This window comes from Mus caroli, unplaced genomic scaffold, assembly GCF_978045245.1.
Source record: "Mus caroli unplaced genomic scaffold, Mus_caroli_1 scaffold_4, whole genome shotgun sequence".
Taxonomy (NCBI): Eukaryota; Metazoa; Chordata; class Mammalia; order Rodentia; family Muridae; genus Mus; species Mus caroli.
The window spans coordinates 38,204,786-38,232,274 of NW_028227259.1; the positions used below are offsets into that span (position 1 = coordinate 38,204,786).

Here is a 27,489-nt window from a genome sequence, read left to right on the forward strand (position 1 = left end):
ATCCCCCCCCCCCCACGGATGACACGATCTCAGGGTCACTCTGGTATATCTACTCATAACCAGCAGCAGTGGGCATGGAAATACCTTGAGTGACCTCCAAGGACTACATGGTCCCAGTATCCCTCTCATACACAACCCACCATGATGGTGGACCAACAGAGCCACATCAGGATACTATGGGGACATCCCATCTTACTGCGTCACAGCCAAAACTTAGCCTTTTCCCCCAAAATGGCTGGAGATTTCTGGTCTTTGTGTTTGGACATCTTTTGTTGTTTTTGTTGTTTTTTTTTTAAAGTATTTATTTTATGTGAGTATACTGTCCCTGTCTTCAGACACACCAGAAGAGGGCATTGGATCCCATTACAGATGGCTGTGAGCCACCGAGTGGTTGCTCGGAATTGAACTCAGGACCTCCAGAAGAGCAGTCAGTGCTCTTAACCACTGAGCCCCAGGTTTTTGTTCTTTTTTTTGGGGGGGGGGGCTTGGAGACAGGGTTTCTCTGTGCAGCCCTGGCTGTCCTAGAACTTGCTTTGTAGATCAGGATAGCCTTGAACTCAGAAATCTGCCTGCTTCTGTCTCCTGAGCGCTAGGATTAAAGGTGTGCACCGCCGCCGCCCAGCTGAACATTGCTTTTTAAATCTGTTGCCACTAAGGGTACACCAGCTTGGGTGCTGGCTCAGAGCAGCTCCAAGTCCCACCCAAGTGTGATCCAGAGACCCAGATGACCTGGATCAGCATTATGGTCACCCCTCGGTTCCTTCCTGTGCACACATTCACATCCCTTTCCTGAAGCTCTCTTCATCCTCCCAGATCCCAGAGCCTAAGGTCTTGACCTGCCATGGCCTCTGCTTCTCTCCTGAGCCTCTCTGCTGTCTGTATCTGACCTTGCCTTACTTCTAGTCACTCCGGGAGTGTACAATGCATTCCCAGGAGGAGGTGGGTCTCCTGGGACGGCCGGGCCTCACTATCTCTGGGGAATTCCTGGGCCCCTGTTGTTGAGTGTGTACATGTGGCCCACATCACTGGGACCTAAGGTGAGGTGTGACACCCCCACCCCCAGCCACTCCCAGGTCAAGGGCATCTTTGCCTCAAACTCAGCATTCTAGTAGGATGCAAACTGCCTCTAGACACACCTCACAGCAATCTCCTGAGGCCCCACCCAGCCTGCCTTCCCCCTTCCACATCTGGGCCATCTTCCTCAGCTGGCAACAAAGTCCAAGATCTAACAATGTCTTCTTTGTACCAACCCCACAGAGCCAGGACCCAAGAACAGAGTGGACCACATACAGCAGATGGTAGGTACTCTTCCCCCTGGGCCTAAGGCCATCCTTCCCTGGCTAACTCTGTGACATGAGGAAGCATGAGAGGTACCCAGCACCTCAGCAGGTAGAAGGTCTGGAGGAGAGGGTTCTCAGCTATGTGGGAAGCCAAAGTGTGTGTGCATGCACCTGTGTGATAGCTTGGATTCACACCTGTGCCTGAGCTGTGACCAGCAAGGATTCAGAGAGGCAGGCTGGGACCAGTGTACCCCTTCCTGAACCTTAGTTTCCTTCACTATGAGGCAGGGTGCTATTATCTCCACCCATCCCTCCTAGGTGACCAGGAAAGGTAATGCCATGGAATTCCAGTAAGGAATTGTGGAGAAAGGCTGACATCCTGGGTGGGCTTCCTGGAAGAGGCACCATGGTATGGGCTGGATTCTGCGATGTGAGTGGTCAATGTTCATACATGTCCTTGTCTCTTTCTGTTCTTTTGGGAGAAATCACCGCATTCAGGAAGCTTCCTAGCGCTTTTCCCACTGCTGGGAAAATATGGTGCCCTCTGCCTTCTGTTTGTTACATGAGAGGGCCAAGTCTGACCAGCACAAGAGGGTAGCCCTGTCTGCCGACCTCGCTGGCTTTTCACAGTCAGGTCTGGCTCCAAGAGACCGTGAGGCCATTGTTGGGAGACAGTGACTACAGTGTAGACCCCACACTCAGGTGAAGCAATGACTCTACCCCAGGCTGAGCCCCCACCCTTCCCCACACTCAGGCAGAGCAATGAATGTACCCTAGGCTGAGCACCCACCCTTTTTGCCCACCTTCAGGTCATAGAAGATGATGTCACCCAGCACCAGGTAGACCTTCACATAGTACAGGGTCTCCTCATCGAATTCCAGGGGCGAGCTGCAGAGTGACAGGGCCTTGAGGAAGAAGTGCTCAGCCAGTTCCCCGTGGCCCAGCCGGTGGTGCAGGGTGGCTAGCCTGTGGTAGGCCACTCGCTCATTCAGGCGGTCACCTGGGGGAGGGGGGTGTGCAGGTGGAGGGGCAGGTGTGAGGACACTACCCGGTAGGGCAGGCAGGCCATGAGCCAATCAGGCTTCAGACAGTGGGTGAGAACAGAAGAGGCAGGAAAGGGAGGTGGAAGAGGACAGCCTACACAAGTCCCCCCTACCCCCACCGCCCGCCCCTCCGTGTGGAAAGCAGGGCAAGCAGGCCGGCATGTGGTCCCAGCAAGAGAAAGAAGCAGAGAAAGCCCCCGAGCTTTGCTCTCTCCTAAGTCCCTGCCCGCTCCGTGCTCAGTCGTGGGCTAGGCACTGCAGGCTCAGCAGAGCTGCTCCCGCAGGAGATGGGAGAAGCCAAGCCTCCACACCTGGGACTGGAGGCCAAGCAGAGCTGAGGGCTGAGGACTCACCTAAGGTGATGCTGAGTGCCAAGGCCTCATGGGCAAACTCCAGGCCCTCCTGGGGTGCCTCCAGCGCGGACAGAAGGGCCACCAGCTTGTTGCACAGGCGCAGTTCCACTTCCTGGTCCCCTACAGTCACAGCCAGGGGCAGTGCCCGGTCCTGTTCATATACTGAGGTTAGGAATCTGCAGTACCCATTTTGCCAAGCAAATTTCCTCCTAAGCCCACATGTGTGTGAGGAACTGTCACCTCCCTTTGGTCTTTCCATGGGACAGAGGTTGGTTCTGTTCTGACATCCCAGGCTGGGAGCTGGGATTACCCCCACATAGAGTGGCCACTCACCCGGTAGAAGGACACAGCTTTCTCCCGCTCCCAGGTCCCATTGAAGAAAATGTCCCCAGCTGCCTCAAATAGTTCCAGGCCCAGCTTGGGGTCCCCAGTATACAGGGCTGCATTCTGTGCCACCTGTAAGAACCAGAAGTTCTCTAGAGACTGTACCTTCTGGAAAGGCCGTGTCTCTTGAGACGTGGGTCTCACACTTGGAGACACCAACCTCCCTCTGTCCCTGTGGGTTTGTGGCTCTGAAGAGAGGAGCTTTCAGGACCAGAGAGCTAGGAAGTGTCAGTTCAGCTGCATCCCCAGAGCCTAGCAGGTGTGAGCTGCCTGGGTGAGCAGGGAAGCACTCGGGCCTGGCTTCTGACCTGCCCACTATGTTCGAATCACAGCTGGCTGCCCCTCCTGAGGTTTCCCACCCTATCCTATTCATTCCTGACCCATCCATACCCACTTCTCTCCCATCAGTGCTACAAGACAGAGCCTGAGGCTGGGGCTTCTCTGCTGTGTTCAGGGATGCCTGCAATGCCTGGTACAGAGTAGGTGCCCAAAAAACATCTGCTCAGTGATGAGATAATAAATACACCCTCGCTCCAGCTTCTAGGCTGGACCTTGATATTCTCTCCCAGCAGGTGGCGCTAGCTCCCCACCCTGGCTCAAAGCGGCTTGATCTCCAGTTCAGATGGCCCTTCCCTGGGCTCCTGGATTCTAGATCCTCAGTTCACCATGCCACTCCCATGCTCCTCATCTGTCCAGATTGCCGAAGCAAGCTCTTCTGTGTGCAAACTGAGAGGACACATCATTCCTACGTACACTAAGCACTTGCTATGTACTGACAAGGGTGGGTACTATGCGGGCGCCTACCTTCTGCCCGGGGAGCTCAGTTGGTTATCAGAGAGGCTGAGCATGGAGGGAAATTGAGGAAGCCAGAGTGGGAAGGTACACAACTGTGATGGGCAGGTGAAAAGAACACGTGGATGGGCATATGGGTGGATGAGGGGATGCACAGGTGGGTGGGTGAACAAATGAATGTGTAGTGAAGAGGGAGATGTGATGAATGGATGAGTGGGTAGGTGGATGAAAGGATGGATGGGTGGATAGATGGCTGGTGGGTCAATGGGTGAGTGAGTAGATGGGTGGATAGGTAAGAGGGCAGAATAAATGGCTGAGTAGACAGGTCAATAAGCAGGTGGGCGCAGGGCAGTGGGTGGGTAGATAGGTGGGTTGGGTGGTGAGGGAGGGAGCCAGTGCACCCTGCCAGCACTGAGCGCACCTGGATGTATAAGTCCACCAGCTCATTCTGACGCAGGATATAGTAGATCTTCCCTGCCTGCAACCAGGCGCGTGCCTCCTTCTCCTTCTGCTGCAGGTCGATGAAAATCCCCAGGCTCCGTTTAGTGTAATCCAGAGCCGACTTGTAGGCCCTGGGGTCAGACACAGGCATCAGAACAGGATCTGCCTACAGAACGGCCTGGAAGGTCAGGACCTGAAGGAATCCTCCGTGGGCAGCATTGTGTCCTGCCCCAAGCACCCCCTCACAGCATTGAAAGACAAAGGCAGTTCTTTCGAGGGAAGACAGGCAGCTATGTGTAAGGAGGCCTCTATGTGCCATCAACCCCAGCATGCTGAATCCAGCCAGTAATGGCTAGCTGTATGTCAACTTGACATAAGCTAGAGTCATTTGGGAAAAGGGGGTCTCATTTGAGAAAATGTCCCCACCAGGCTGGCCTGTGGGTAAGCCTATGGTATGTTTTCTTGATTGATGTGTGAGGGCCAGCTTACTGTAAGCAGAGCTACTTCCAGGCTAGTGGTCCTGGGCATTTTAAAAAAGCAGGCTGAGCAAGCCAGTAAGCAGCACTCCTCCATGGCCTCTGCATCAGCCCCTGCTTCCAGCTTCCTGCTGTGTTTTGAGTTCCTGCCCTTTCTTTCCTCAATGATGGGCTATGATATAGAAATGAAAATGAAAATAAACACTTTCTTCCCTCAAGTTATTTGTGGTCATGGTATAGAAACCCTAACACACAGTCTGTATTCTCTGAGAGATATTGGCATATGGCAGAATTCAGATCATTCACCAGGGCTTCTTAAACTTGTATATACCGCAGTGTTACAGAGGACTGTTCTCAGCAGCGGCTGGTCCTGAGACCTGGGTGGAGCTGAGATGGACAGCAGCCCAGGGAGGTATCCAAGAAGTCTGGATCCAGGCCACCATTCCTGCTGTGAGTCTGTGCTAGGACAGGCGTCTCTCCTGTTTCCTCACAGGGTCTTCCCTGCTCTGGTGCCCCCTGCCTTAGGAGAGGTGTCACACTGAGGAGTTTCCCAACTGGCAGGCTAGCCAGAACTTCAGTAGGTTACACCTCCAGCATGACCCTGAGCCTTGGCTACAGGGTATCTAGTTGGCTCTGCCCTCTGTGGTGAGAAGCCTGGAGAACACATGGCCACCATCGGACATCTGGCAGGTGAAGGACACCCACCTGGCCCCAGGCTGACAACTAAAGACTAGAGGCAGGTAGGGGTCAGATTACAGCAGCAACTATGGCACGGGAGGTTGAAATGACTGTAGTGGTGACCCTTGTTTAACCAAGAGAACAAGGGTAGGAGGGCTGGTCCCACATCAGAGCAGGGACCATGCTGGAACTCCTATGTCATGAACAATGAATATCATGTTCCCCAGCCCTGGAACATTGAGGTTTGGCTGGTTCCTGAGGGGAAGGGCTCTCCGGGGTTTCTGTGCCACCCCCCCTTACCGCTCAGTGCCCAGCGACAGGTAGAGCTGGCTGATGGCCTCCAACAGCTGCCCCTCCAGCACCTTGTTGGCGGTCTTGCGTGCCAGTGCCAGTTGGAACTCGTGGTAGATGACACATCGCACCTCATTGGGCATCACCTTGCTGTAGAAGAGGCACAGCTTTTGCACAGCCTGTAACTGACCTGGGTGGGGACAGCGGGAGGAGGTGTTACTCTTCTGATGCAATCGCCTTTGAAGCACCCCAGTGCCTGTGTGTGGAAGGGCTGAAGGCCCCATTCTATGACTCTCTCTTCCTCACTTCTGAGCTGGGTCCTCAAAAATCAGAGATCTCAAGCCCAGAGCCAGGCTATAGAGCGGCAGGGCTGTAGAGAAGCATACCATGGGCTTTCCATCAGCTGGAAGCAGGGAAGGTTGTAATGCTGAGGGGAGGATCCTAACCAGCCGTTTGCCCTGTCCACACCTTTTGTTTCTGTCTTACCACACCTTCCCTATCTCCACCCTGGCCATCAGGCCAGGGAAATGGCAGCTCAATATAGTCGGACACACAGACAATCCGTAGCCAGCATCTTTCCTGGCGCCTGCCACGTAGGACAACAAATTCAGTCTACATCAGGCTGTGCTCTACCCATAAGCCCAGGCTCCACCCAAGAGGCAAAGCTCCAAACCATGGCTCACTGGACTATCCCAAAGCCGGGGGCTGGGAGCCATGAGGCATCCCCAACTGTCAAGACAACTTGGAAATCAACACAAAGGCAGAAGGCTTAGCCATGCCATAAGCAAACCAGATCTTGAGGGTTCAGGTCTGCTCAAGGGCTCATAGGGCAGTCTCTAAAGACACACTCCAGGCACTGACCAAGTCTCAGGAAATGCAAAAAGACTGACGTCATTGGGAATGTGTTCTTTGGCTACAGGGCAGCAAAATAGAACTACAGAATGTGTTCAGGGCCAGGTAGTGCAACTAGTGACGACTTCTCTCAAAGAAGACTGGGAATACAGAACGGTTCCAGAGCGTTCGTCTAGCACATGTGAAACCCTGGGATGGTTGGTTTAGTTCTGCTAACCAAACGGAGGGACAGACAGACAACAGTAACGGTAGAAAGTTCAGCTGCCCATTTCCAAATAGCCAGAGGTTAAAGGAAGAGACACAAAGGAAACAGAAGCATAGAAGTTTAAGGGATTGGAAATTAAGGGTTGGAGACATGGCTCCAAAGTCAAGAGCAGTAGCTTCTCTTGCAGAAGACCTGGGTTTGATTCTTAGCACCTACATGGCACCTCACAACCCTTTGCAACTCCAGGCCCAGGGCATCTGAAGTGGGGATCTGACACCTCTGGTGGCACCAGGCACACATATGGTACACAGGTATACATGAAGACAAAATATTTGTGCACATAAGATGATGATGATGAAGAAGAAGAAGAAGAAGAAGAAGAAGAAGAAGAAGAAGGAGAAGGAGAAGGAGAAGGAGAAGGAGAAGGAGAAGGAGAAGGAGAAGGAGAAGGAGAAGGAGAAGGAGAAGGAGAAGGAGAAGGAGAAGGAGAAGGAGAAGGAGAAGGAGAAGGAGAAGGAGAAGGAGAAGGAGAAGAAGAAGAAGAAGAAGAAGAAGAAGAAGAAGAAGAAGAAGAAGAAGAAGAAGAAGAAGAAGAAGAAGAAGATAGAAACTTAAGGGGTGTTGAAAGCAGTGGTGAGTGGGAAACTGATAGCTTTGAGTGCTTTTGATGGACATGGGAGGTGGGGAGGGAGAGAAGAGATGGAAAAGAGAAGGTGAGGCAGAAGAAGGGGAATGGGAGGGAGGGGTTGGGGGAGACAGGTAGGAGATGAGAGAAGGAGAAGGGGGGAAGAAAAACCCCAAACCTCAACTCCGTCTTAATGAACTACAAAGGATCAACTGTGATAGAGACAGTAAGATAACAGCGGAGGAAACCCACAAAGCCCAAGTCTGGTGCTCTGACAAGACCGACAGAATTATAAACCTTCCACCAGCCTGACCAGGGAAAAGAGGCTATGATTCTCTAAAACCAGAAACAAGGGGGTGTGCTGCTGTCAGTCTCATGGAAGTGACCGTGAATGCTGTAATCACCGTGAACAGCCGCCCGTCAACACCCCAGGACACTTTCCAGAAACACTTTGCACCAACACTGACTCAATGGTGAGCTGGCCTGTGGCCCTGGGGTCTTCCCTCAGTCTCCCGAGCAGAGGAGACACACATAAGGCTGGGTCCTCAGCTCAAGCCTTGCATTTGGGGACGCCTGGCAGGGATGGGCTGGTGGCTATGTGGTCAGGTTGCTGAGGCTTCGAATGTCTGGCCTCCAGAGGCAGGATGTATCCTGAGGCTTCCTGGGTTCCTTTCATGTTAGTCTGTCCTACCAAGTCCTTACCTGCTGGGGGATTTCCTCTGTGGCTCCCTCTACACAAACCATGTCCTTAAAACCTCATGTGTATATCAGGTTCTCTGCCAGAGAACAGACTTTAACCAGACTTTAACAGACTTTAACCAGACTTTAACCAGACTTTAACAGACTTTAACTAGACACACCTCCTCTCCATTTCCGCAGCCACAGTGAACGAGCATCCTGTGGACTTGATGGTTCTCCAGTCCTCTTGGAAAAGAGGACAAGTCATTCCTGATGATGCTTAGCCGCCCCCTCCCCCAACTGAGGCTTACCATTCAACACTGCTAAGTGCATGGATTCAGCAGTCCCGCCCTCAGCTCCTCCAGTACTCCCTACTCGGCTAACCTTTCCTCAGACCGTTAGTCAAAGAAGTGTCCCCAGGCCACAGGCTGGAGTAGAGCTGCCCATGACCATCTGTCTCCTGTCCAGCTCCTGGCCCTAGCAAGAACGTGGTCCCTTCCACCTGTGGGTGGAGCCTGGATTACACCTGCACAAGGTCTTTGTAGATAAACCTGATCGGCTCTGAAGCCTGGTGACTTCTAATGAAGAGGCCATGTGAGGTGGTCAGGGCTGCAGAAGACAGAACCAGAGGTCCAGCTCACAGAACCCCAGGCTGTGTTAGCTCAGTGGGGCCCCAAGTCTCCATGTTATGTCTGGGAGGACCTCCACCTCAAGATGGGGCAGTAGGAAGGGGTTGTGGCATCCTTAGAACAGTGATGCTCAACCTTCCTAATGCTGCAACCTTTTAATACACTTCCTCATGTCTTGGTGACCCCCCAACAACAAAATTATTTTTGTTGCTATTTCCTAGCTGTATTTTGCTACTGTCGTGAATTGTAATGTAAATATCTATTTTGCAATGGTCTTAGGCAACCCCATGGTCAATTGGCCTCCCCACCCTACTAGGGGGTCGCGACCCACAGGTTGAGAACCGCTGTTCTACAGTGTGTTACTCTCAGCACATCCTTCACATCTAGCCCAGAGCAGGAAGAGGTGGAAGAAGTTTGCCTCAAAGGTGGTGGCAAACATCTCCAGGTTTCCATGACTCAGTGGGAGGTCTCTGTCCCCTGCCTCCCACCCCAGGGTGTTCTGAGGGGGGAATGGCATGCTTTCGCAGAAGCAGGCATGACCCACCCAGACCCCAGGAGGAGGTGTGGAGGGGGAACAAGGTCAGTCAATACTTACTCTCCAGATGGTCTGTCTCCACAGCCACCAGAAAGGCCCACTCGTAGTAGCACTTAGCCTGCTGCGGGAGGGCCCGGCGTGTGCACAGTTGGCCCAACCACAGGAGCACCTGGGTGAAGTCCCGGCCACACACGCCACTGGGCACCTGGGAGAAGAGCCCCACAGCCTCGCGCAGGTAGTGCTGAGCCAAGCTGCGTGCACCAGCTTGCAGACACAGGGCCCCAAAGTTAGCCAGGACCACTGCCTGGCTCTGCAGGTGGCCCTGTGCATAGGCCATGTGCAGAGCTCGGAAGTAGCCTTCGGCAGCCTGCCGGGTCCTGCCCATCCTCTTCAGGGCCATGGCCACCATGTTCATCATAACGCACTCCTGGTCCTTATTGGCCACGGCTGCATCTGAGATGCACTTCAGGATGTCCATGGCTACTAAGCTGTTTCCACAAAGCATGTGCAACCAGGCGAGGGCCACCAAGCGGTCCACGACAGGGTGGACCCCAGCTGCAGTGTCAGCTTCTGCAGCCTGAGACATGAAGGCAATGGCCTGGCTGTACTGCTGGTGGTGACTGTACAGTTGAGCCAGGCTGGCATAGAGCGGCCCACGCAGTGCCTGTCCTGTGCCGGGAGCCAGAGAGGCCAATGCCTGTCTGAGGTAGTAAGCAATCTGGGAGGGAAGGCTATGACCTGCCCTCCTTTGGCTGTTTGGCCCAGGAACATTCTGGAGTACCAGGTCCACACTCCTCAAGGAGCCAGGCAGAGAGCACCTTGTCCACAGTGAGGACACTCTGAGGCAGCTCAACGCCAGGTGGGGCAGGCATTTCCGGCCATAGATGTCGGCCAGAAGCAGGTAACAGTCTTCAGGCCATGAGGCCTGTGGGCTCCCTGCATCCCTGTTGAGGCGAAGCAGTCTCTCCAGGTATGGCAGGGCCTCCTCGGGCTGTTTGAGGTGGGTGTAGTGCCTGGCCAGCAGGAAGCAGGCCCGGGCCTCGGCCTGTGGGCTGAGGCCACAGATGACCCTGCGCAGTGCATACTTCAGCAGCTCCGCATCTGCGTTGCAGGAGTGGCCGGGTGTCCCCAGGAGCAGTGCCGCTGCTTTGGGTGCCACCTGCACACACTTCTCTGCGTTCTTCTGCTTTAGGTACACAGTAGTCAGGCTGCTATACACTGCTGCCACCAGAGAGAGGTCCCCAAAACTCCCCTCCAGAGCCCCCAGTGCCTCTTCAAAGTACACCCGGGCTTGGGATAGTTTGAGCTTTCGGGCACACAGCCGCCCCAGCAGGAGGCAGAGCCTCGCCAGGGCCATGCTCAAGTCGACTTTCTTGGCAACTCCTCGGGCCTGTGCCAAGCGTTCGGCCAGCTCTTCTTCATCATCAAAGCCATAGAGTGCGGTGCTCAGCCAGGGAAGAGAGATATCGTACAGGCTCCGGAAGTGGGCCCCATAACCAGGGGCATTCAGGACCTGCAGCAGTGAGTCCAGAGGCTCGGGGTCTGTCCAGTCATCCTCACGATCCAGGCAGAAGGGAGGCTCCTCAAGGTCCGGTGAACTCGCTCTGCTGGACACCACTCCAAGGCTCCAGGACACCGGGGCTTCAGGGTGGTCAGGGCAGGCCTTGCACTTTTCTAAAATGTTCTTTACCATCTGCAGAGTCTCATGTGGTTCTGGGTTCAGGTAAGGCAGAGACATTTCTAGAAGTCACAGAAGGCCAGGTTGGATCAGCTGTGGCCCTGAGTCCCAACTTGATCTGGGTGGTATCCCCCACCACTGTCCCCCACCCACTATTCCACTAGCTGCATGTCCCTGCTGCTCCACTTTCTGGATGACACTTTCTGATTCCAGAACACGAGAGTTCTGGTTCCTCTTGTCAACCTTCCTGCCCAGAGACCCTGAATGCTAGAGCAGAGGGGTGGCTTGCAAACAGTTGCTCTTTAGAAAGAACTGAAAGCCACCTAACCATCGGGCCCACAGTCAGATTCCAACCACAGGTGTGAGACTCTGCAGGCCCCTCAGACTCTAGGAGCCAGGAAATCACCAACAGCCAATTGGTACAAGTAGTCAGCATGGGCTCAAAGGCTGCCACATAAAACAGACAAAGTTAAGCATCATGTCTATCTGCGGGACCTGTGTGCCGGTGTCTATGGAGGCCATATGGGAGCATAGCTCAGCGACAGAAAGGGTACCTAATATGCACGTGGCCTGGGTTCAGTACTCAGTAACACACACACATGCACACACACACACACACACACACACACACACACACACATTCATGCACACACAGAGACAAAACTAAGGACAATGACAGCAGGGAGGTTGTGGTCATTGGCCTCAGCCATCTCATGGGAAAGTGGTAGCAGTCTCCTTGGGGAATGATCCCAGGGACAGTTTACTGATTGGCCAGTGAGCACAATCTACCACCGCCTGCTTGTGGGCCTCAGTCAGGTGCAGACCCAAAGCCATGGTCCTCCATGAGGGCAGAGTAAGCACACACCTATTTCCTACTGGGACAACACAGGCCTAACATGGAGTTATTAGGAAGGAAATGAATGAACAAAGGCTCTGGGGTCAATCCTTCACTGGTATTAAACAGCCGCTTTGCTCTCAAGTGTGAACGTTAAAATAAGCTCTTCCAGAGGACACAGGCCTGGTTCCCTGCCCACTGCGGATCCAATGCCCTTTTCAGGCCTCCATAGACAGCGGGCACACAGGTCATGTAGATACACACAGGCAGACAAATACACACCTAAAAAAAATAAATCTTTAAAAAATATATGTTCCAGACAATCTGGAGCCAGATGTGGGAGCACACACTTTTGGTCTCAGCACTTCGGAAGCAGAAGGAAAATCAAGTGTCTGAGATTCTCCTGCTACATAGCATGGCTGAGGCCAGCCAGACTTTCCTCGTCTGTAAAGCCTATTGGATTGGTCTAGAAATCCCCAGACACAGGGGCCTTCCTGACTGGACAGATGGAGGAGCCCTGGGGCCTCTGTCAGGACCTGAGCAGAGGATGGGCCACCCAGGAGAAAGCTATTCCATCCTCATCTGCCTCTGCTCGCTGCACCCAGAGAAGGAGGCTGGGACCCATCCCAGCAGTGCCAGCCTCCTCCTGGTCCTCTTCCTTGAATCCCAGTTAAGCGTACATAGGTACATTCCTGGGGGTTATCCCAGGCCCCTCAGGGGCTCACATTTCTAGATCCCCTGTTTAGACCCTCTGGGGAAGGAGATAGCTGCAGAGGACAATGGTACGGGTATTCTGGAATGGACCCCAAGAGGGAGGGACCCCTTAGACTAAGTTAGGGAAAAGGGCTCTCTCCAATCCCTAAATACAACTGCTACACTCCTGTCGTAGTGTACTACACTCCTGTAGTAGTGTACTATATTCCTGTAGTAGTATAGTCAGGCCCACTGTGGGAAATCTGGGTAGTTACATCTGTCTTGAAAAGGAGCCCACAGCAATGTGGGCTGGAGCAGGGGAGGGGACTCTGCCTTCTTGGGAGGTCCGCTGAAGAAGAGGTCTGGGTTCCCAAAGCTTCCGGCAGTTATAATAGAAGAGCTCCCGGCCACCCATCCCACATCCACCAACATCCTGCAGAGGTGTGGCGTTTGATGGCCAGCAACCTGCTCTTCAGTGCTGCTGCCTCTGTCTGGTGTTCACACCCGGTAAACCTGAGCTCACCCTCAAGACTCAGCCATAAGAAGAGGACCTTAGCCCGCAGGCAGGGGAGCACCTACCTCGTTGCTCCAGCTGTTCACCCTCAGCTTCTTCTAACCAGTCTAGAAGGGAAAAGGGCAACAGTCACTTCCTCTACCTGTGCCCCGTGTTCTGCCTCGTGTGGCCAGGTGAATGCAAGCTGTGTAGTCACTAGCACCTATGGTGATCAGGGCCAGAGAACCCATGTTCTCAGATGTCTCCAGGCAAGGAGGGAGCACGTGTCTACCTCGGGTGCCCCTTCCCCTGCCCCCACGCCTACTGGGGGTGCCTGTGATCATTGTCAGCTTCACAGCGAGCACAGGCACAGACACCAAGCAGCAGAACAAACTGGCTTGAGCTCCTTTTGTAGGTTGCTTGTCACCCAGGGTGGCACTTGAACCCTCATTCCCACTTACTTGGGTGAGCACTAACTGCCTGCTGGGTTGCCATAGCAACCAAATGAGGAAAAGCACTGAAGAAGACATGCATGACAACAGCATGCAGGAGAAGAAAGGCACCACCTTTGGAAGTTCTAGAAGTTCTAGGTCTTGGAATTCTAGAGGTCAAGTGTCCAGGCCAACCAACAGTCATGAAGCCAGTGCTGCCTGAGCTGGGAGAAGTGAGTCTGACCAGCACAGGCAGAAGGACCAGCCTCAGTGCTGGTAAGGGTGCTGTCAGATCATAATGGGGCCCCACATTTTCCTGTCCACAGAAGCTGAGGGCCCAGTGTGTCTGCATCTGGTGCTTGATGACAGGACATAGGCTCCTTCAACACCCAGAGCCTCAGGACTACTTCTTTGTGTCACCAGTCCCTGCCATCTTTGGATTCTGAGCCAGGTTGTTGTCTGTACCCAACCCTGAGGACACAGGGTTGCCTTGCCCTGATCCCTGGTGTGGCTTTCGCTGCTTCTTTGGGGGATGGCCTGAGGGAGGCTGCATAGTTGGAAAGGGAGGAGAAGAGAGGGTCCCTAGGGAGCTCAGAAAGAGCCAGAAGCATCTAGCCCAGGTCCAGCTCTCTAGGGACTAAGGCAATAGTACATCAACCCAGCTCAGGCAGGGAGGGCAGAGTCTGACAGTCATGTGTGGCCTTGACCAGACTGCTGGGCTCCACCCAGTTGCAAAACATTTGGTCCACACCCTTCATGCCAGTTTCTGCTTTTCCAAGAATCTGCCCCAGGGAAGACTCTAGTAAGCAGCACAGTCTTGTCTCCACAGCTTACAAAGAGACCAGAGGTGCCACACTCCCTGTACCTACCCAGGCTGCATGTGGTGCACACATCTGTGCCAGATGTCCTGCTCAGGAGCCGCCGGGCGTCCTCGTCTGAGAAGTGGCCCTCACTTCTGAAGAATGACCTTTCTTCCTCACTGAGGAAAATTGCACTTTCCAGGCTAGGAAGATAAAAAGCAAAACACCTTATTTAGAAGAACAAATTCTCTCAAAGCCCAGGAGGCCCAGCGTGGGTGGGCAGATGGAGTCGGGCCAAAAAAGTCATCTTTAGGTTAACCAAGTTTAGTGTCCTTCCAGGACTTTGGAACAGAGCCACAGGCTAGCTGAGTCTCCCTCCTGTGTGAGCCAGGTGGCTCGTTCCATTGCATTTCCTTGCTATCTCACGGAGGCCACGGGCCCCTGGGAGCTGTGTTCTCTATCATAGGATGGAGAAACATCTGATTCAGGGATCTTAATCAGCAGCCAATTATCTCCACAGCTCAACTTGTGGTTTGTCTTTTTTGACAAAATTTCACAGTCAGATCTGGATCTTCTCCCCCATTAGACTGCTGGCCCCACTCAACCTCAATGAAGACACTAAACATAAACAAAACCTGCCCTTGAGGGGACCTTTGCTGAGCCCAGAAATAAGAAAGCCTGTAAACGGGCCGGAGGGAGAGCTCAAAAGTTAAGAGTACTTGTTACTGTCATAGACGACTGAGTCTGTTTTCCAGACACAACCATCTACAACTCGAGTTCCAGGGGATTCAATGCCCTCTTCTGTCCTCTGCAGGCATGAAGCACCCATGTGTGTACAGAAAGACACATATGCAGGCAAAACACTCATGAAATAATATGACCTCTCTCTATATATATGGATATAGAGATAGAGATAGAAATATTTACATTATAAAGGTCCTGGCTCTCTTGGGACTAAGGCAATAGTACATCAACATCAACTGGAAGGTTGCGTGCCAGGCAGATTCTCAAAGCCCATTTGAACTCTCCCCTGTGAAAACACCATCCTTCTCACAGTACACAAGGACAGGGCTCATATGGCCATGAAGTCAGGCAAAGGAAACAGGGAAGGGTCAGAGGCACAAAAGGAAGAAGATGGAGGAAGGAGGTGATTTTGCCTGTATGAGTAAGTCAGCAGGGCACCGTGAAATAAGCTTCAAAGAAAACACAGCGCAGCTTCCGGCCTCTACCCAGCGAGCCACTGCTTCAGAAACAGAAGAGAGGGAAAGGTGACTGAAGGCTGTTAGGGTAGAACGGGTAACACAGTGAGTGTGACATGCATTCTGGAATCATCTTTGTTTGTGAACATCGTGGTGGCAAGGTGTCTTGGTTTTTGACACCTGTCCTGTGGTTATACTTGAGATCCTGGCTTCAAGAGGCATTTCTGCACAAGCTTGCAATCCCACCAACAGTGAAGGAATGTTCCCCTTTCTCCACATCCTCGCCAGCATCTGCTGTCACCTGAATTTTTGATCTTAGCCATTCTGACTGGTGTGAGGTGGAATCTCAGGGTTGTTTTGATTTGCATTTCCCTGATGATTAAGGATGTTGAACATTTTTTCAGGTGCTTCTCTGCCATTCGGTATTCCTCAGGTGAGAATTCTTTGTTTAGCTCTGAGCCCCATTTTTAATGGGTTTATTTGATTTTCTGGAGTCCACCTTCTTGAGTTCTTTATATATATTGGTTATTAGTCCCCTATCTGATTTAGGGTAGGTAAAGATCCTTTCCCAATCTGTTGGTGGCCTTTTTGTCTTATTGACGGTGTCTTTTGCCTTACAGAAGCTTTGCAGTTTCATGAGGTCCCATTTGTCCATTCTCGATCTTACAGCACAAGCCATTGCTGTTCTATTCAGGAATTTTTCCCCTGTGCCAATATCTTCGAGGCTTTTCCCCACTTTCTCCTCTATAAGTTTCAGTGTCTCTGGTTTTATGTGGAGCTCCTTGATCCACTTAGATTTGACCTTAGTACAAGGAGATAGGAATGGATCAATTCGCATTCTTCTATATGATAACCACCAGTTGTGCCAGCACCATTTGCTGAAAATGCTGTCTTTTTTCCACTGGATGGTTTTAGCTCCCTTGTCGAAGATCAAGTGACCATAGGTGTGTGGGTTCATTTCTGGGTCTTCAATTCTACCGCAGGATCCCGCAATACCTCTCCTGGGCATATATCCAGAAGATGTTCCAACTAGTAAGAAAAAAACATGCTCCACTATGTTCATAGCAGCCTTATTTATAATAGCCAGAAGCTGGAAAGAACCCAGATGCCCCTCAACAGAGGAATGGATACAAAAAATGTGGTACATTTACACAATGGAGTACTACTCAGCTATTAAAAAGAATGAATTTATGAAATTCCTAGGCAAATGGTTGGACCTGGAGGGCATTATCCTGAGTGAGGTAACCCAATCACAAAAGAACTCAAATGATATGTACTCACTGATAAGTGGATATTAGCTCAGAAACTTAGAATACCCAAGATATAAGTTACAATTTGCAAAACACATGAAACTCAAGAAGAACGAAGACCAAAGTGTGGACACTTTGCCCCTTCTTAGAATTGGGAACAAAACACCCATGGAAGGAGTTACAGAGACAAAGTTTGGAGCTGAGACAAAAGGATGGACCATCTAGAGATTGCCATATCCAGGGATCCATCCCATAATCAGCCTCCAAATGCTGACACCATTGCATACACTAGCAAGATTTTGCTGATAAGACCCTGATATAGCTGTCTCTAGTAAGACTACGCCAGGGCCTAGCAAACACATAAGTGGATGTTCACAGTCATTTATTGGATGGATCACAGGGCCCCCAATGGAGGAGCTAGAGAAAGTACCCAAGGAGCTAAAGGGATCTGCAACCCTATAGGTGGAACAACATTATGAACTAACCAGTACCCTGGAGCTCTTGACTCTAGCTGCATATGTATCAAAAGATGGCCTAGTCGGCCATCACTGAAAAGAGAGGCCCATTGGACTTGCAAACTTTATATGCCCCAGTACAGGGGAATGCCAGGGCCAAAAAGTGGGAGTGGGTGGGTAGGGAAGTGGGGGGGGGGGAGGGTATGGGGACTTTTGGGATAGCACTGGAAATGTAAATGAGGAAAATAATTAATTAAAAAAAAAAAGAGGCATTTCTGCAATGGGGCAAAGGGCCTTAACTTGTATAACTTATCCTCAAAGGCTCGGAGGACAAGCAGAAGGAAGAGAGAGAGAAAGAAGAGAAAGCAACCAAGGTGAGAAACTGTCGTCAGCCACCAGCAGGTAAGGGACAGGTTGTGGCTGTGTTCTTCTTGTTGTTCTGTTTATCTGAGATCACATCAAGACAGGAGAGGAACCTCTGGGCTGTTACCAAGCAGGGCTTTATACTGAAGGGTAGACACGGAGAACCTTCAATATGCCTGTCTCCCGGGAACTGGAAGGCAACTGGTTTTGGAAATTGGGTCCCTGTGGCTGTGACAAGCTAAGCTCAGGCAGATGGGAGCTGGCGGGATGCACAGTAGGACAGCAAGTGTCTCACAGGAGACAGACAAGGGTGAGGAGCCAGCAGGAACTTGCAGGATTCAGCAGAAGGCAGGGAGGAGCCGGCCAGGGGGAGCGAGGCTCGACAGGAAGGGAGGCTCCACACACCACAGCAGCTCAGCTACTTTATCTCAGCCCCAGGCTCCTGCCATGGAGGCTATACCTAGCATGTGACCCTTTTTACCAAAGCTGTAGAACTGACACTGCGGATAAGCACACTATACAGTCACACAGTGCCCTCTGGTGGCACCCTGGAAAGACTGAGCCAGGCCCAGAGGAGAAGGGAAGAAAGAGCTGCCCCACGATGGGGCCCTGGTGATTCCTGAGAGGCTAGCAGAGAGTGGCAGGATCCCCGCAGGAGCAGTGTGGGGTTCAGGAGAGGGGCCTCTGCCACTCACTCAGATGCCGGGCCCTGCATGCTGACGAGGCCAGTCCTCACAAAGCCCACCTGGCCAGAGGCCATGTGCCGGCCCACACACCAGGGCAGGCCAGGCACCTGGGCACCGAGGATCTCGATGACATCACCAACACTGAAGGACATCTCTTCGGGGCCTGAGCCCTGGAAGTCAGCTATCGCAGAGGCCAGGCCAAACCCTGCAGAAAGAAGGCTATGTGGTTAGAGCTGAGGCCCTGTGGGCACAGAGGGTAGCCTCAGACTCATGCTGGTGTCTCTGCATGGCCAGAGGTATGTGAAATGAAGCCTGACTCTGGAGGTTGCTGGTTCTCAGAAGGGCAGTTTGATCCTCATACCATATGGGCCACTGAGGCTGAGACACTGGTGAACTCTGTCCTGGGCCACCAACCTCCAGGCACAGATCTCTGCCTCATGCACCTTAGATCTTAGGCTCTCCCATCACTCACAGGGCCCTGTGTATACTTAGCAGACACAGGGACCAACACCAGTTGGCTCCAAAGGGACAAAGAAATCTGCTTTTCCTTGTGCCTCCAGGAGCTGACAGGCAGGCTGCAGGACCAGCTCCTCACAGGGAAGGCCCAGGACAGGGCCAGATAACCTATCCATCCTCCATCCTACCTCATAGATTCTACCAGAGTCTAGCCAGCCAGCCAAGCTTAAGGTCTCCCAATGAGCCAGACTCAGTGAGGTATCTTGGGATGCTACATTCCTGTGTCTGTGGGGTGAGAGAAGAGTCCCAGCCTATTTCCCCAGGAGTTGGGCAATTTAGTTGAGCCCCGAACTTCTCTGAGCTTTAAATAATCCTGAATATTGTAGAAGGGATGCTAGCTTCCTCTTTGGGCTTAGGGGACATTCAGGATGAATGCAGAAACTTCCAGAATACTAGTCTCGACCACCTTCTTCAGCTGCCTCTCCCCCCAAGGAGGGAAGTCTGACACTCACTCATGAGCTGGGCATCAGGCGTCCCAGGTCCACTCATGGATTCATCGATGGGATCCCATGGGACCCTGAGAGTCCACCTAAAGTAGGGAGAAGAGATCTATGCTGTAGAGGCTTGGATGAGGGACAAGTATATATATATCCTCCAGACTGCTTAGGAGTGACAGCCCTTGGGGACACACATGAATCCCACCCCTCCCACATACCTGCCCAGATGTGCAGCCCTGAGACTGCTGTGTGTAGTACCTCACCTGTTACCATGGGCCCTGCAGATCCCTCCCCCTACCTCCAAAGCACCTGCCCTGCCACTCTCCTGGAGCAGGCAAGGCCAACAGATTGTAAAGGCCTGCAGCCTAGACAAAGGCCTGAATTTCAACACTGGGTCTCTTGGATTCTCATCTGCTATGTGGCCTGGTCAAACTGACCCTGACTTGGAATCCAACCTCTCCAGAAATCTTGACTGATTACTGTAGGCCGTCTTCTATTGAGATCCTTACACTGAAGAGCATACTGTATCCCCTGATGGAACAGCCATTAGCCCCAGTGCATAGGGAATGTTCCAGGGAGAAACTTCATCCTTTCTCCAAGGAGAGCCCTCCAGCCACAGCTGTTACTTCAAAGGCATGGCTACCTAGGAGGTGAACTTTCTCCTTTGGCTTTGGTGGCCAGGAAGCTCCTAGCAAGTTTGCACTACCTGCACAGCCGTGGACAGGAGTCTCCATGTTCCCTCTCCTCTAACCTCTGGCTTGACTTCCTTCAGTCTCCCTTTATGCAGATTTCTGTGTCTGTGCCTTGAATGTGACCCTCCAGAGTGAGCATGGCAAGTAGCATGTGCTACGTTCAACTCTCCCCTCGTCCCCTAGGCAGTAGAGCCTAGGAGATGCCATTGCTCCTCCAAGCAGTCGAATGCCTGATTGAACTTCCAACCACACTACATGAAGCAGCAGGAGGGCCCAGAGGGCTCTGTCCTCTGCCTGTGTCATGTGTCTCTCTGGACACCCAGCATCTACAGATGGAGTAGGGTCCATGGGGTCCCGCACCACCCAGGGCCTCAGGATAAGGACTCCAGTTTGGTACCTACTGGTGAAATGGAGTCAAGGGCTCTGGTTCGGTCTCTGCTGCTTCCACATTGGAGGACATGTTGGGTGTGGATGATGAGGAGTCTGTTTCCAGGATTGCCACTCCCAGAGGGACTCCCAAAGCCCGTCTGAGGGTCTGGGGGCCCTTCCCTGCACCTTGGGGTCCTATCATCCTTCTTACTCGGTGGTCAGGACACAGAACAAAGATGGACCCTTTGAAAGGACAGATATGGTCATCAGGGTGACCAGCAGGACAGTCGTGGTTCTGTTAAACAGGAAAGCTGCCAGCCCCAGCCCCAAGATCCACGGTGAGGAGAACAGAGCCCCATGCAGGAGCCCACTTCACCCTCTTCTTCCCAGGATATCAATGTCTGGAGGCCCAAAGGAAGTCCCAGCCTCACTTCAACTGAGGCTATGAGGCCAACTAGGATTCTCTCTGGGCCTTAGTTCCCACCTGCACTGTTCAGAGACAGACATGGGATTCCCATGTTCCTTAGTGCTTGGACGGTTACCAAGGAGCTCATCTGGGTATCCACCCATGGCCAGGGAGGTAAAGCAGCCCTGAGGGTCCTTCCTGAGGACTCAAGGTGCTTCTTCTATGGGGCCAACATCTCACATCTCAGACAAGTGTGAGCATAGGAGACAAACCCTTTCTCATCTTCCTCCTCACATCTCACCTTTTGGGGGAGCCATAAACATTTTTTAACCAATGACAGTGTATAGGGCATCTTATGCTACATCTCCCCCCACCCAAGACACTCCCGTTCCCCCACAGTGTCCCCAGCCCTGTGTGATTTAACCAAGGTCACGGTTGCTGCCTACCTTCCTGTGTGAGGAGGCTCTTGTGTGTCTGCTTCAAGGCATCCTTGTTTACATACATGAGGATGGCAGTCTCCTCCTCCTCGCTGGGGGAAAGCAGCCAGAAGGTCTGGTCTACCAGCAGGTTCTCCAGGCAGTGGTGTGTGAAGCCTGCAAGGCCAGGATTGTCACCCACAGGCTCCAGGGGGAACAGGGGACCCCATGACCTCAAACACCGGACCTGGAGAGGTCCCTAACATGCTATTCTTCCCTGGGAATATCCCAGCACCTCCATACCCTACGGAGCCCTATCTCACTGTCCTGGCTGTTAGGGTTATACCTGCCTACCTACTCTATCATCTGTCCTTGTTGTGCCTTGGGATTCAGAGATGTCAAGGGTGCAGAGCCCTGTAGGGACTCTGTGATGCCCATGGCCCAGTGTCACGACCAGTGCCCTCCATGATCATTTCCATCACTCCTGCACAGGCCTGTGGGATGCTGGGTGTCATGGCCTGCACAGGGGCCATTCCTTTATCAAGTACTGATTAGCTGGGAGGCATAGCCACACTCCCTTTATAAAGTCAGGGCAAATGCAGAGAGAACCTTTCATTTTCAACAAATGTGGGTGGACATTGAGGACAGGAACTAAACGGGCATTGTCTTTGGGGTGGCACAGTCCCCAGTGGTGCTTAGAAGGTGGACAAAGAACAAGCTGACTCATGAGACTGAGCAATGCACCAACTTCTGGTGGCTCCTCCCTGTCTGCCTGGAGTGCTGAGAAATGTGACCCAATGGCTTCCACAGAGACACAGCCGCAGGTATGAACACATTGTTGTCATCTCCAAAGTCTTACAAATCATACTGGGAAACCGCATAATCAATTTCTTAAAATCTCCTGGCTTTTGGTTTGGTTCGGTTTGATTTTTTTCCAGGGTTTCTCTGTTGTGCCCTGGCATCCTGGAACTCTCTCTTTAGACCAGGCTGGCCTTGAACCCAGAGACTCATCTGTTTCTCCCTCCTGAGGGCTGGGATCAAAGGGTGTGCGACCACTGCCCAGCTAAAATCTCACAGTTTAAGTGAATTTATGAGTCTGTGTTGGCCCACATTCCTGGACTGCCTATAGTTCACAGGCTGTAGTCCAAGGTCAAGACAGCTCATATACCAGGGTGTGTCAGATGCAAAAGTCCAGCCTCCCTCTGAGAAATGCAGGGAGGGGTCACAGAGCTCAGTTCCATATCCTGCAGCAAAGCCCTGATCTCCCACAGTCTGGTTCACGTGAGGGTTTTGTTTCTGGTTTTCCTGGAGAGTCCAGGATCGTGATATGATGCCAGGATCCTCCAAGAGGGGGTGCCATACCCTACTTGGGAAGTCTTACCAAGAGCATGATAGGTAGAAAACTTCCAGATTTCTTCAAAAGTCTTAAATGTCACCACAATCCGGTCCTGGTCACTGTGGATGGATAGCAGCCTGGCTGATAGTTCCTTAAAAGGAAGAGACAGTGAGTGAATGAGATTATGTATCCAACCATTAGAGAACAGGTGTGTGTTCCTGGAGAGAATTTACAGGACTGCTCTGGTTGGTGTGACAAGGGTAAGGGAGTGCTCCTTCCCTTACGTTTTGAAAACTCATTATTGTTATCTGCTGGACAGGAAAAAATAAATAAAACTAAGGCTCCTTTTTGTTTAAAACCCACTGCCTGTATACATGTAAGTGGTCAGGGGGGATCCAAACCCTGGAGCCAGCAGCCCAGAGGCACTATTTGTAGAATAGGTATAGGGCCTGGGGCTGTACTAGAGGCTTGGTGTCGGCTATCTGATATAGTGGCTCACTGAAGACGATAATCTAAGCATTTCCAGTGAATAGCTAAGAAGGTAGCTTCACACAGGCCAGGAACCAAGTCTATCATGGTTGGCTATTCACACAGCCCCTAAGCAGACGAACACTGGGCCCTACCCTGTCCCTCACTGACCCCTGAGTGACACTTCCAGATCTACCTCCTTCCTCTTCTGTCCCTGCTGCGAAGGGAGGTGTCCCCATTTGTTTCCCAGGCCCCTAAGGGCTGACTCACTCCAAGCACACGGGCCACTTCCCGGCTATCATTCTCCAGCAGGCGGAGCCGGCTGCGTAGGGCCTGCTGCAGGCTGGGGCTCCGCAGTCCACTCTTCCGCCTCACAGCCAACAGTTGCAGGGTCAGGTCTGAAGAAGCAGGAGGTAGGTGAGGCAGCTTGTCTGGCCCTGATGGGGGCACATGCTCCCTGCCAGCTTCCAACCTTCAACAGAGGCCTATGATCCTCTGTGATGCCTGGAAGGCACGAACAGCTAGCTATTTCCTCAAACAGACTGTCTGTGTCATCCAATAGGGGATGGGACCCTGGGCTACTGCTTACCTCTCCAGCCTCAGTTTCCATAGTTGTGCCTGCTCTGCCCAGGGAGAAAGGGATTCATGTTCCATTCCTCCCATGGAGCAGCAAGGGTCCCTCAGTAACTATATCCTTCATCCTCCCGTCCCCACGATCAGCTTCACATGTGGGTACAGTTCAAGCCACCACCACAGGGATGCCAGGAACTCTGAAGCCTCCATATCAGCTCTCTCTATCTTTACAAGGGCCCCACCCTTACACCTTAACAATCTACCACCAGTCTCCACCCTCACCCCTGACCACCCTTAAGATGCACTGGCTGGGGAGGGGCAACTGAGCTGTAGCTAGCTCGCCGGGGCTTCCCTCAGACAGTGTTCTGACCTCCACACAGCCAGAACCTTGTGCACTAGGACCCGGCCTGGCTCCCAGCTCTGTAGGGTAGCATGGCCTGGTGGGTCTTTCTTCATGATGGATGGATAGTATCTCATTTGCTTGCCCCTTGCCTGCAGTGACCACCAGCCATCTGGGGGGCTGCAGGGATCTTGACAGCTGCTCAGTGTGACTGAGATACCAACCTGCTCATATCTTCCAGTAAATCTGAATACAAGCTGCCCATGTGATCAGTGTCTCCACCCCCAAAACATAAAATCTGTTGGTCCTGTGTGGGCCTCTTTGCTGCTTCAATACATCATGGCACTGCCCTGGGTCCTCTTCTAGATCATGTCCCTGTTGGCTGGCTGCTATCTTGCTTGGCTCCTAATCTGGGATGGGTCTCCCTCCCCCACCACCATCTTCTCTAATGACTCTTGTCCCAGATTCCAGGCTCCTGAGCAGGCAATTTGTCTGTCCCAGTGTTTGGAAATGCTGAGAAAATTAGTCTCCTGACTCTCAAGGTCCAAGTGAAACTGCTTGCCAGTCCCTGGCAGCAACTTTCTAGGGTGGGGGTGGGGCTGTTCTCTCCATGGAGCATTCTAACCCTGAGGAGGTAAGAGAAGGAAGGAAGGAGAGGGAGGGAGGGAGAGGTGGGGAGGATGTTTCTCACATCCTTGGGACAATCCCAGAGCCTGTATCTTCTGGCCTGGGGATTCTGATATCAATGTTTTTAACCCAAGGTTGGGAGGTTCAGAGGCTGAGCAGTGTAGAAGCTTCTAGAATCTATCTCACATTCCACAAGGCTGTGATTGTTTTTGAAGGCCCTCTCCCCTACAAGGGCAGGCTCTGCATTTACAGCCCCACAGTAATTCACGCATCCCCAAGTGACTGCGGGCAGCACTGACCACCCCAAAGGAAAGGCCAAGGATGGACTTCACAGAGCTGAGTGTTCAAGGTTCCCCACAGCTGGAGACAACAGTGAGGCTCCAAGGACAAGGGGAGCTTCCTTACTCCAGTTCTGTAGGCAGTGCTTCCCACATGTCCTCAATAGATGCTAGAGGAAGGATACAGAGGCAAGCACAGGCTGAGCCCGACCTTCCAGCCTTTCTGCGTGTGGAGACACTTGGAATCTGAGAGTTTTCCTCTCAGTACTCTGAAGCAGGAGCCTACATTTGACATGGTCCAGAGAACAATAATGCAGGAAGCCGCAAGCCCCAAGGGGAAAGCCCTTAGTAGGTGCTTGCAGGTTCTGGAGATTTTCTATGCTTGCTTATCGTGTGACTTGGAGTGACCCCTCCCAAGGTCCATGTGTTGAAGCCTTGGTCTTAGCTTGTGGTATTGGGAAGTGGTGGGCCTTCAAGAGGTAGGTAGGGCCTAAACTGGGTGTGGTGGCTCATGCCTATAATCCCAGCACACAGGAGGCTAAGGCAAGAGGACTGCCTTGCGTTTGAGGCTAGTATGGTTTACAGAAAGAGACTGTGTCTCAAAAATACAAAAACAAAACAAAGCAGGTAGGGCTCAGTGGGAGAATGGAGGGAAATAGCAGGACCTGTGTCGTCTTTTTCAATTTCCAGACACAAGGCGCGTGCTGTTTCCTGACACATGCTCCTTCCCACTGTGACACCTGAGGACACTGCCCATGTCCCATAGCTCTGCCCATTCTCTGACTCTATCCTCTTTACCAGATATCTTTCCAGATGTGAGAGTAGTGTGTCTAAACTTGACCCCACATCCAAAGCAAGGGGCAAACCAGCCATGGCAAGCAGGAAGCCCATTCTACAAGCCTCCCTCTGTTACATTAACAGGCAGGGACACAGATGCTGCAGGCTTGGCCTGTTGTGAGACTCAGGCCCTGGCGGCTCACCTGTTGGATACACTGTCATTTGACTGGGAGGGGGTTCAGCAGCCTGCCCAACCACGATGCGGGGAGGAGCCACATCTGTAACACACCAGGTGATTGCCATTAGAGAGAGAGGCAAGCAATTCTCCAAACAACCTGGTCCCTCAGGTAGAAGGGTTAGAAATCACTGGACTCTTTTCTCATCAGCCACCCAGGATGCCTTCACAAAATCCCCCCAATGGGATAGGCTGTTGGCCTAACAGCGTGCTGCAAAAGACCAGCCCAAACCCTGCAACTCAGTTCTGGAACCCAGCATGGGCATCGGAGAGAATGAAGGTGCAGTCAGGCAGGGTACAAAGCTTCTGCCTCGGGACACATATCCCATGGCTCTGCCCAGCCTCCAAGTTCAGATCTCTGACTCCTTCCCCTTTACCAGCTGGCCTAGCAGATGCAAGGGTAGGATGTCTAAAATTTGCTCTCCAACAATTCAGAAAAAATTAGCATGTCTCTCTCTATATATATACACGCTCAGAACGTAAATGGATTCACATTCACTGAAGGGGATGAGGTCATTTACTCTGTTTCTTGTGACTTCTGATGTGCCCCACCCCCACTCCCCAGAGCTGAGGATGTTCTATCCACTAAGCAGTCTTGCTGCTGGCAGCCATTTGAGCCTCCCAAGGCAGAAGTCCATAGGCTAGATTGGCTTGGTTACAGTCTTTCTGGTCCCATGGTATTGGTGGTGGTGGTGGTGGCTGTTGGTGATGGTGGCTGGTGGTGGTGGTGGTGGTGGGTAGTGGTGGTGGGTGGTGGTGGTGGTGGGTGGTGGTGGGTGGTGGTGGTGGGTGGTGGTGGTGGTGGGTGGTGGTGGTGGTGGTGGTGGTAGTGGTGGTGGTGGTAGTGGTGGTGGTGGTGGTAGGGGTTACTTTACAACCCAGCGATTCCAATTCCTAAGCATCTCAAAAGCAGTGAAGAATGAGGTCTGTACAAAGACATAAACCTGAATATGCACGGCAGCTCTATTTACAACAGCATCCCAACCCAACCAAGGAAACCAGCAGGTGAGCTGTCTCCCCTGGTAAAGCCACTTGCCACCTTTTGAGCCTGATAATTTGCATTCAATCTCTGGGACTGGGATGCACAGGCCAGGCCCCTGAGGGGAAGTATCTGACCACACGGTCCCCAAAGGCTTCCCAAACTCTCTCCCAGCTCTGAGCCTGGCAGTCTTTCCCTGGTGGCTGATTCTGGTGCTGACTGTCAGGATTTCCCGGCTTATCTGCATGCTCTCTTCTGGTTTTCCTGCCCAGGCCTCTCTGGAAGGAGAGCTGTAGGGAGCAGTGGGTTCCTCAGGCCCATGCCCCACCCAACCCTCCCTTCCTGGGAGGACCATTTCCTGTTTGTGAGTCAGTACCAGACCACCAGGCTCCTCCTCCTCTTCAGCCAGGGGCAGAAGGACCAAATGACAGGTCTAAAATCTGCAGGTGCCCAGCCTCCACACAGCAGGGTCTGAGTCGGGCCTGCCTGGACGCTTAGGGCTCCCTTCTCCTTGCATGTCATTCATTCTATGCCAAGCAGAAGTGACTGCGCATGTAGCACTTGGCTATTCCTGGAGGCCAGAGACAGGACAGCTGAGCAAGTGACAGAGTCACACAATGTGAGGAAGCTTGAGGAGGGGAAGGGCCTATCCTCCTTGTCTCTCCTCCTCGTCTCTCCTCCTCATCAGGGCCCAAGGGTGGCAGTGATGGGGTTGTTGGAGTTGCTAAGGTTTTCCAAGTGGGGGAAACTGAGGCCCACATCTAGCAGCAGCCTATAGACAACCATGATGAGAGCCAGGCCTCTAGTACAGCCCATCTGGCTTCCACATCATTGCTGCTTGCCTGGAGAGTCACATAGCAGGTGTCACTGCCCAGGCCTCAGGAAAAGACTCCAA

The 27,489-nt window shown here is 52.5% G+C and overlaps 1 protein-coding gene and 1 long non-coding RNA gene across 6 annotated transcripts in view; one reads left to right on the plus strand and one right to left on the minus strand.

Moving 5' to 3' along the window:
- Sh3tc1 (SH3 domain and tetratricopeptide repeats 1) overlaps positions 1-27,489 on the minus strand; it is a 44,480-nt gene that overhangs the window by 453 nt on the left and 16,538 nt on the right. For 4 of the 5 annotated variants that reach the window (XM_029477641.2, XM_029477640.2, XM_029477644.2 and 1 more), the window contains 15 exons: positions 25,584-25,658; positions 23,056-23,183; positions 22,363-22,468; positions 21,012-21,158; positions 20,192-20,402; positions 19,114-19,190; positions 18,155-18,350; positions 14,262-14,395; positions 13,048-13,089; positions 9,323-11,002; positions 5,748-5,928; positions 4,274-4,424; positions 3,010-3,132; positions 2,677-2,827; positions 2,084-2,280 (listed from right to left, as the gene is read on the minus strand). In XM_029477641.2, coding sequence (XP_029333501.1) covers positions 2,084-2,280; positions 2,677-2,827; positions 3,010-3,132; positions 4,274-4,424; positions 5,748-5,928; positions 9,323-11,002; positions 13,048-13,089; positions 14,262-14,395; positions 18,155-18,350; positions 19,114-19,190; positions 20,192-20,402; positions 21,012-21,158; positions 22,363-22,468; positions 23,056-23,183; positions 25,584-25,658 — 3,599 coding nt within the window. The remainder of the gene's footprint in view (positions 1-2,083; positions 2,281-2,676; positions 2,828-3,009; positions 3,133-4,273; positions 4,425-5,747; positions 5,929-9,322; positions 11,003-13,047; positions 13,090-14,261; positions 14,396-18,154; positions 18,351-19,113; positions 19,191-20,191; positions 20,403-21,011; positions 21,159-22,362; positions 22,469-23,055; positions 23,184-25,583; positions 25,659-27,489) is intronic. The other variant, XM_029477645.2, reaches the window with a different exon arrangement.
- LOC147005131 (uncharacterized) lies at positions 13,736-25,920 on the plus strand. The gene is made up of 3 exons (XR_015046918.1): positions 13,736-13,843; positions 17,418-17,498; positions 25,767-25,920. It is a non-coding gene; the product is annotated as an uncharacterized LOC147005131 (long non-coding RNA).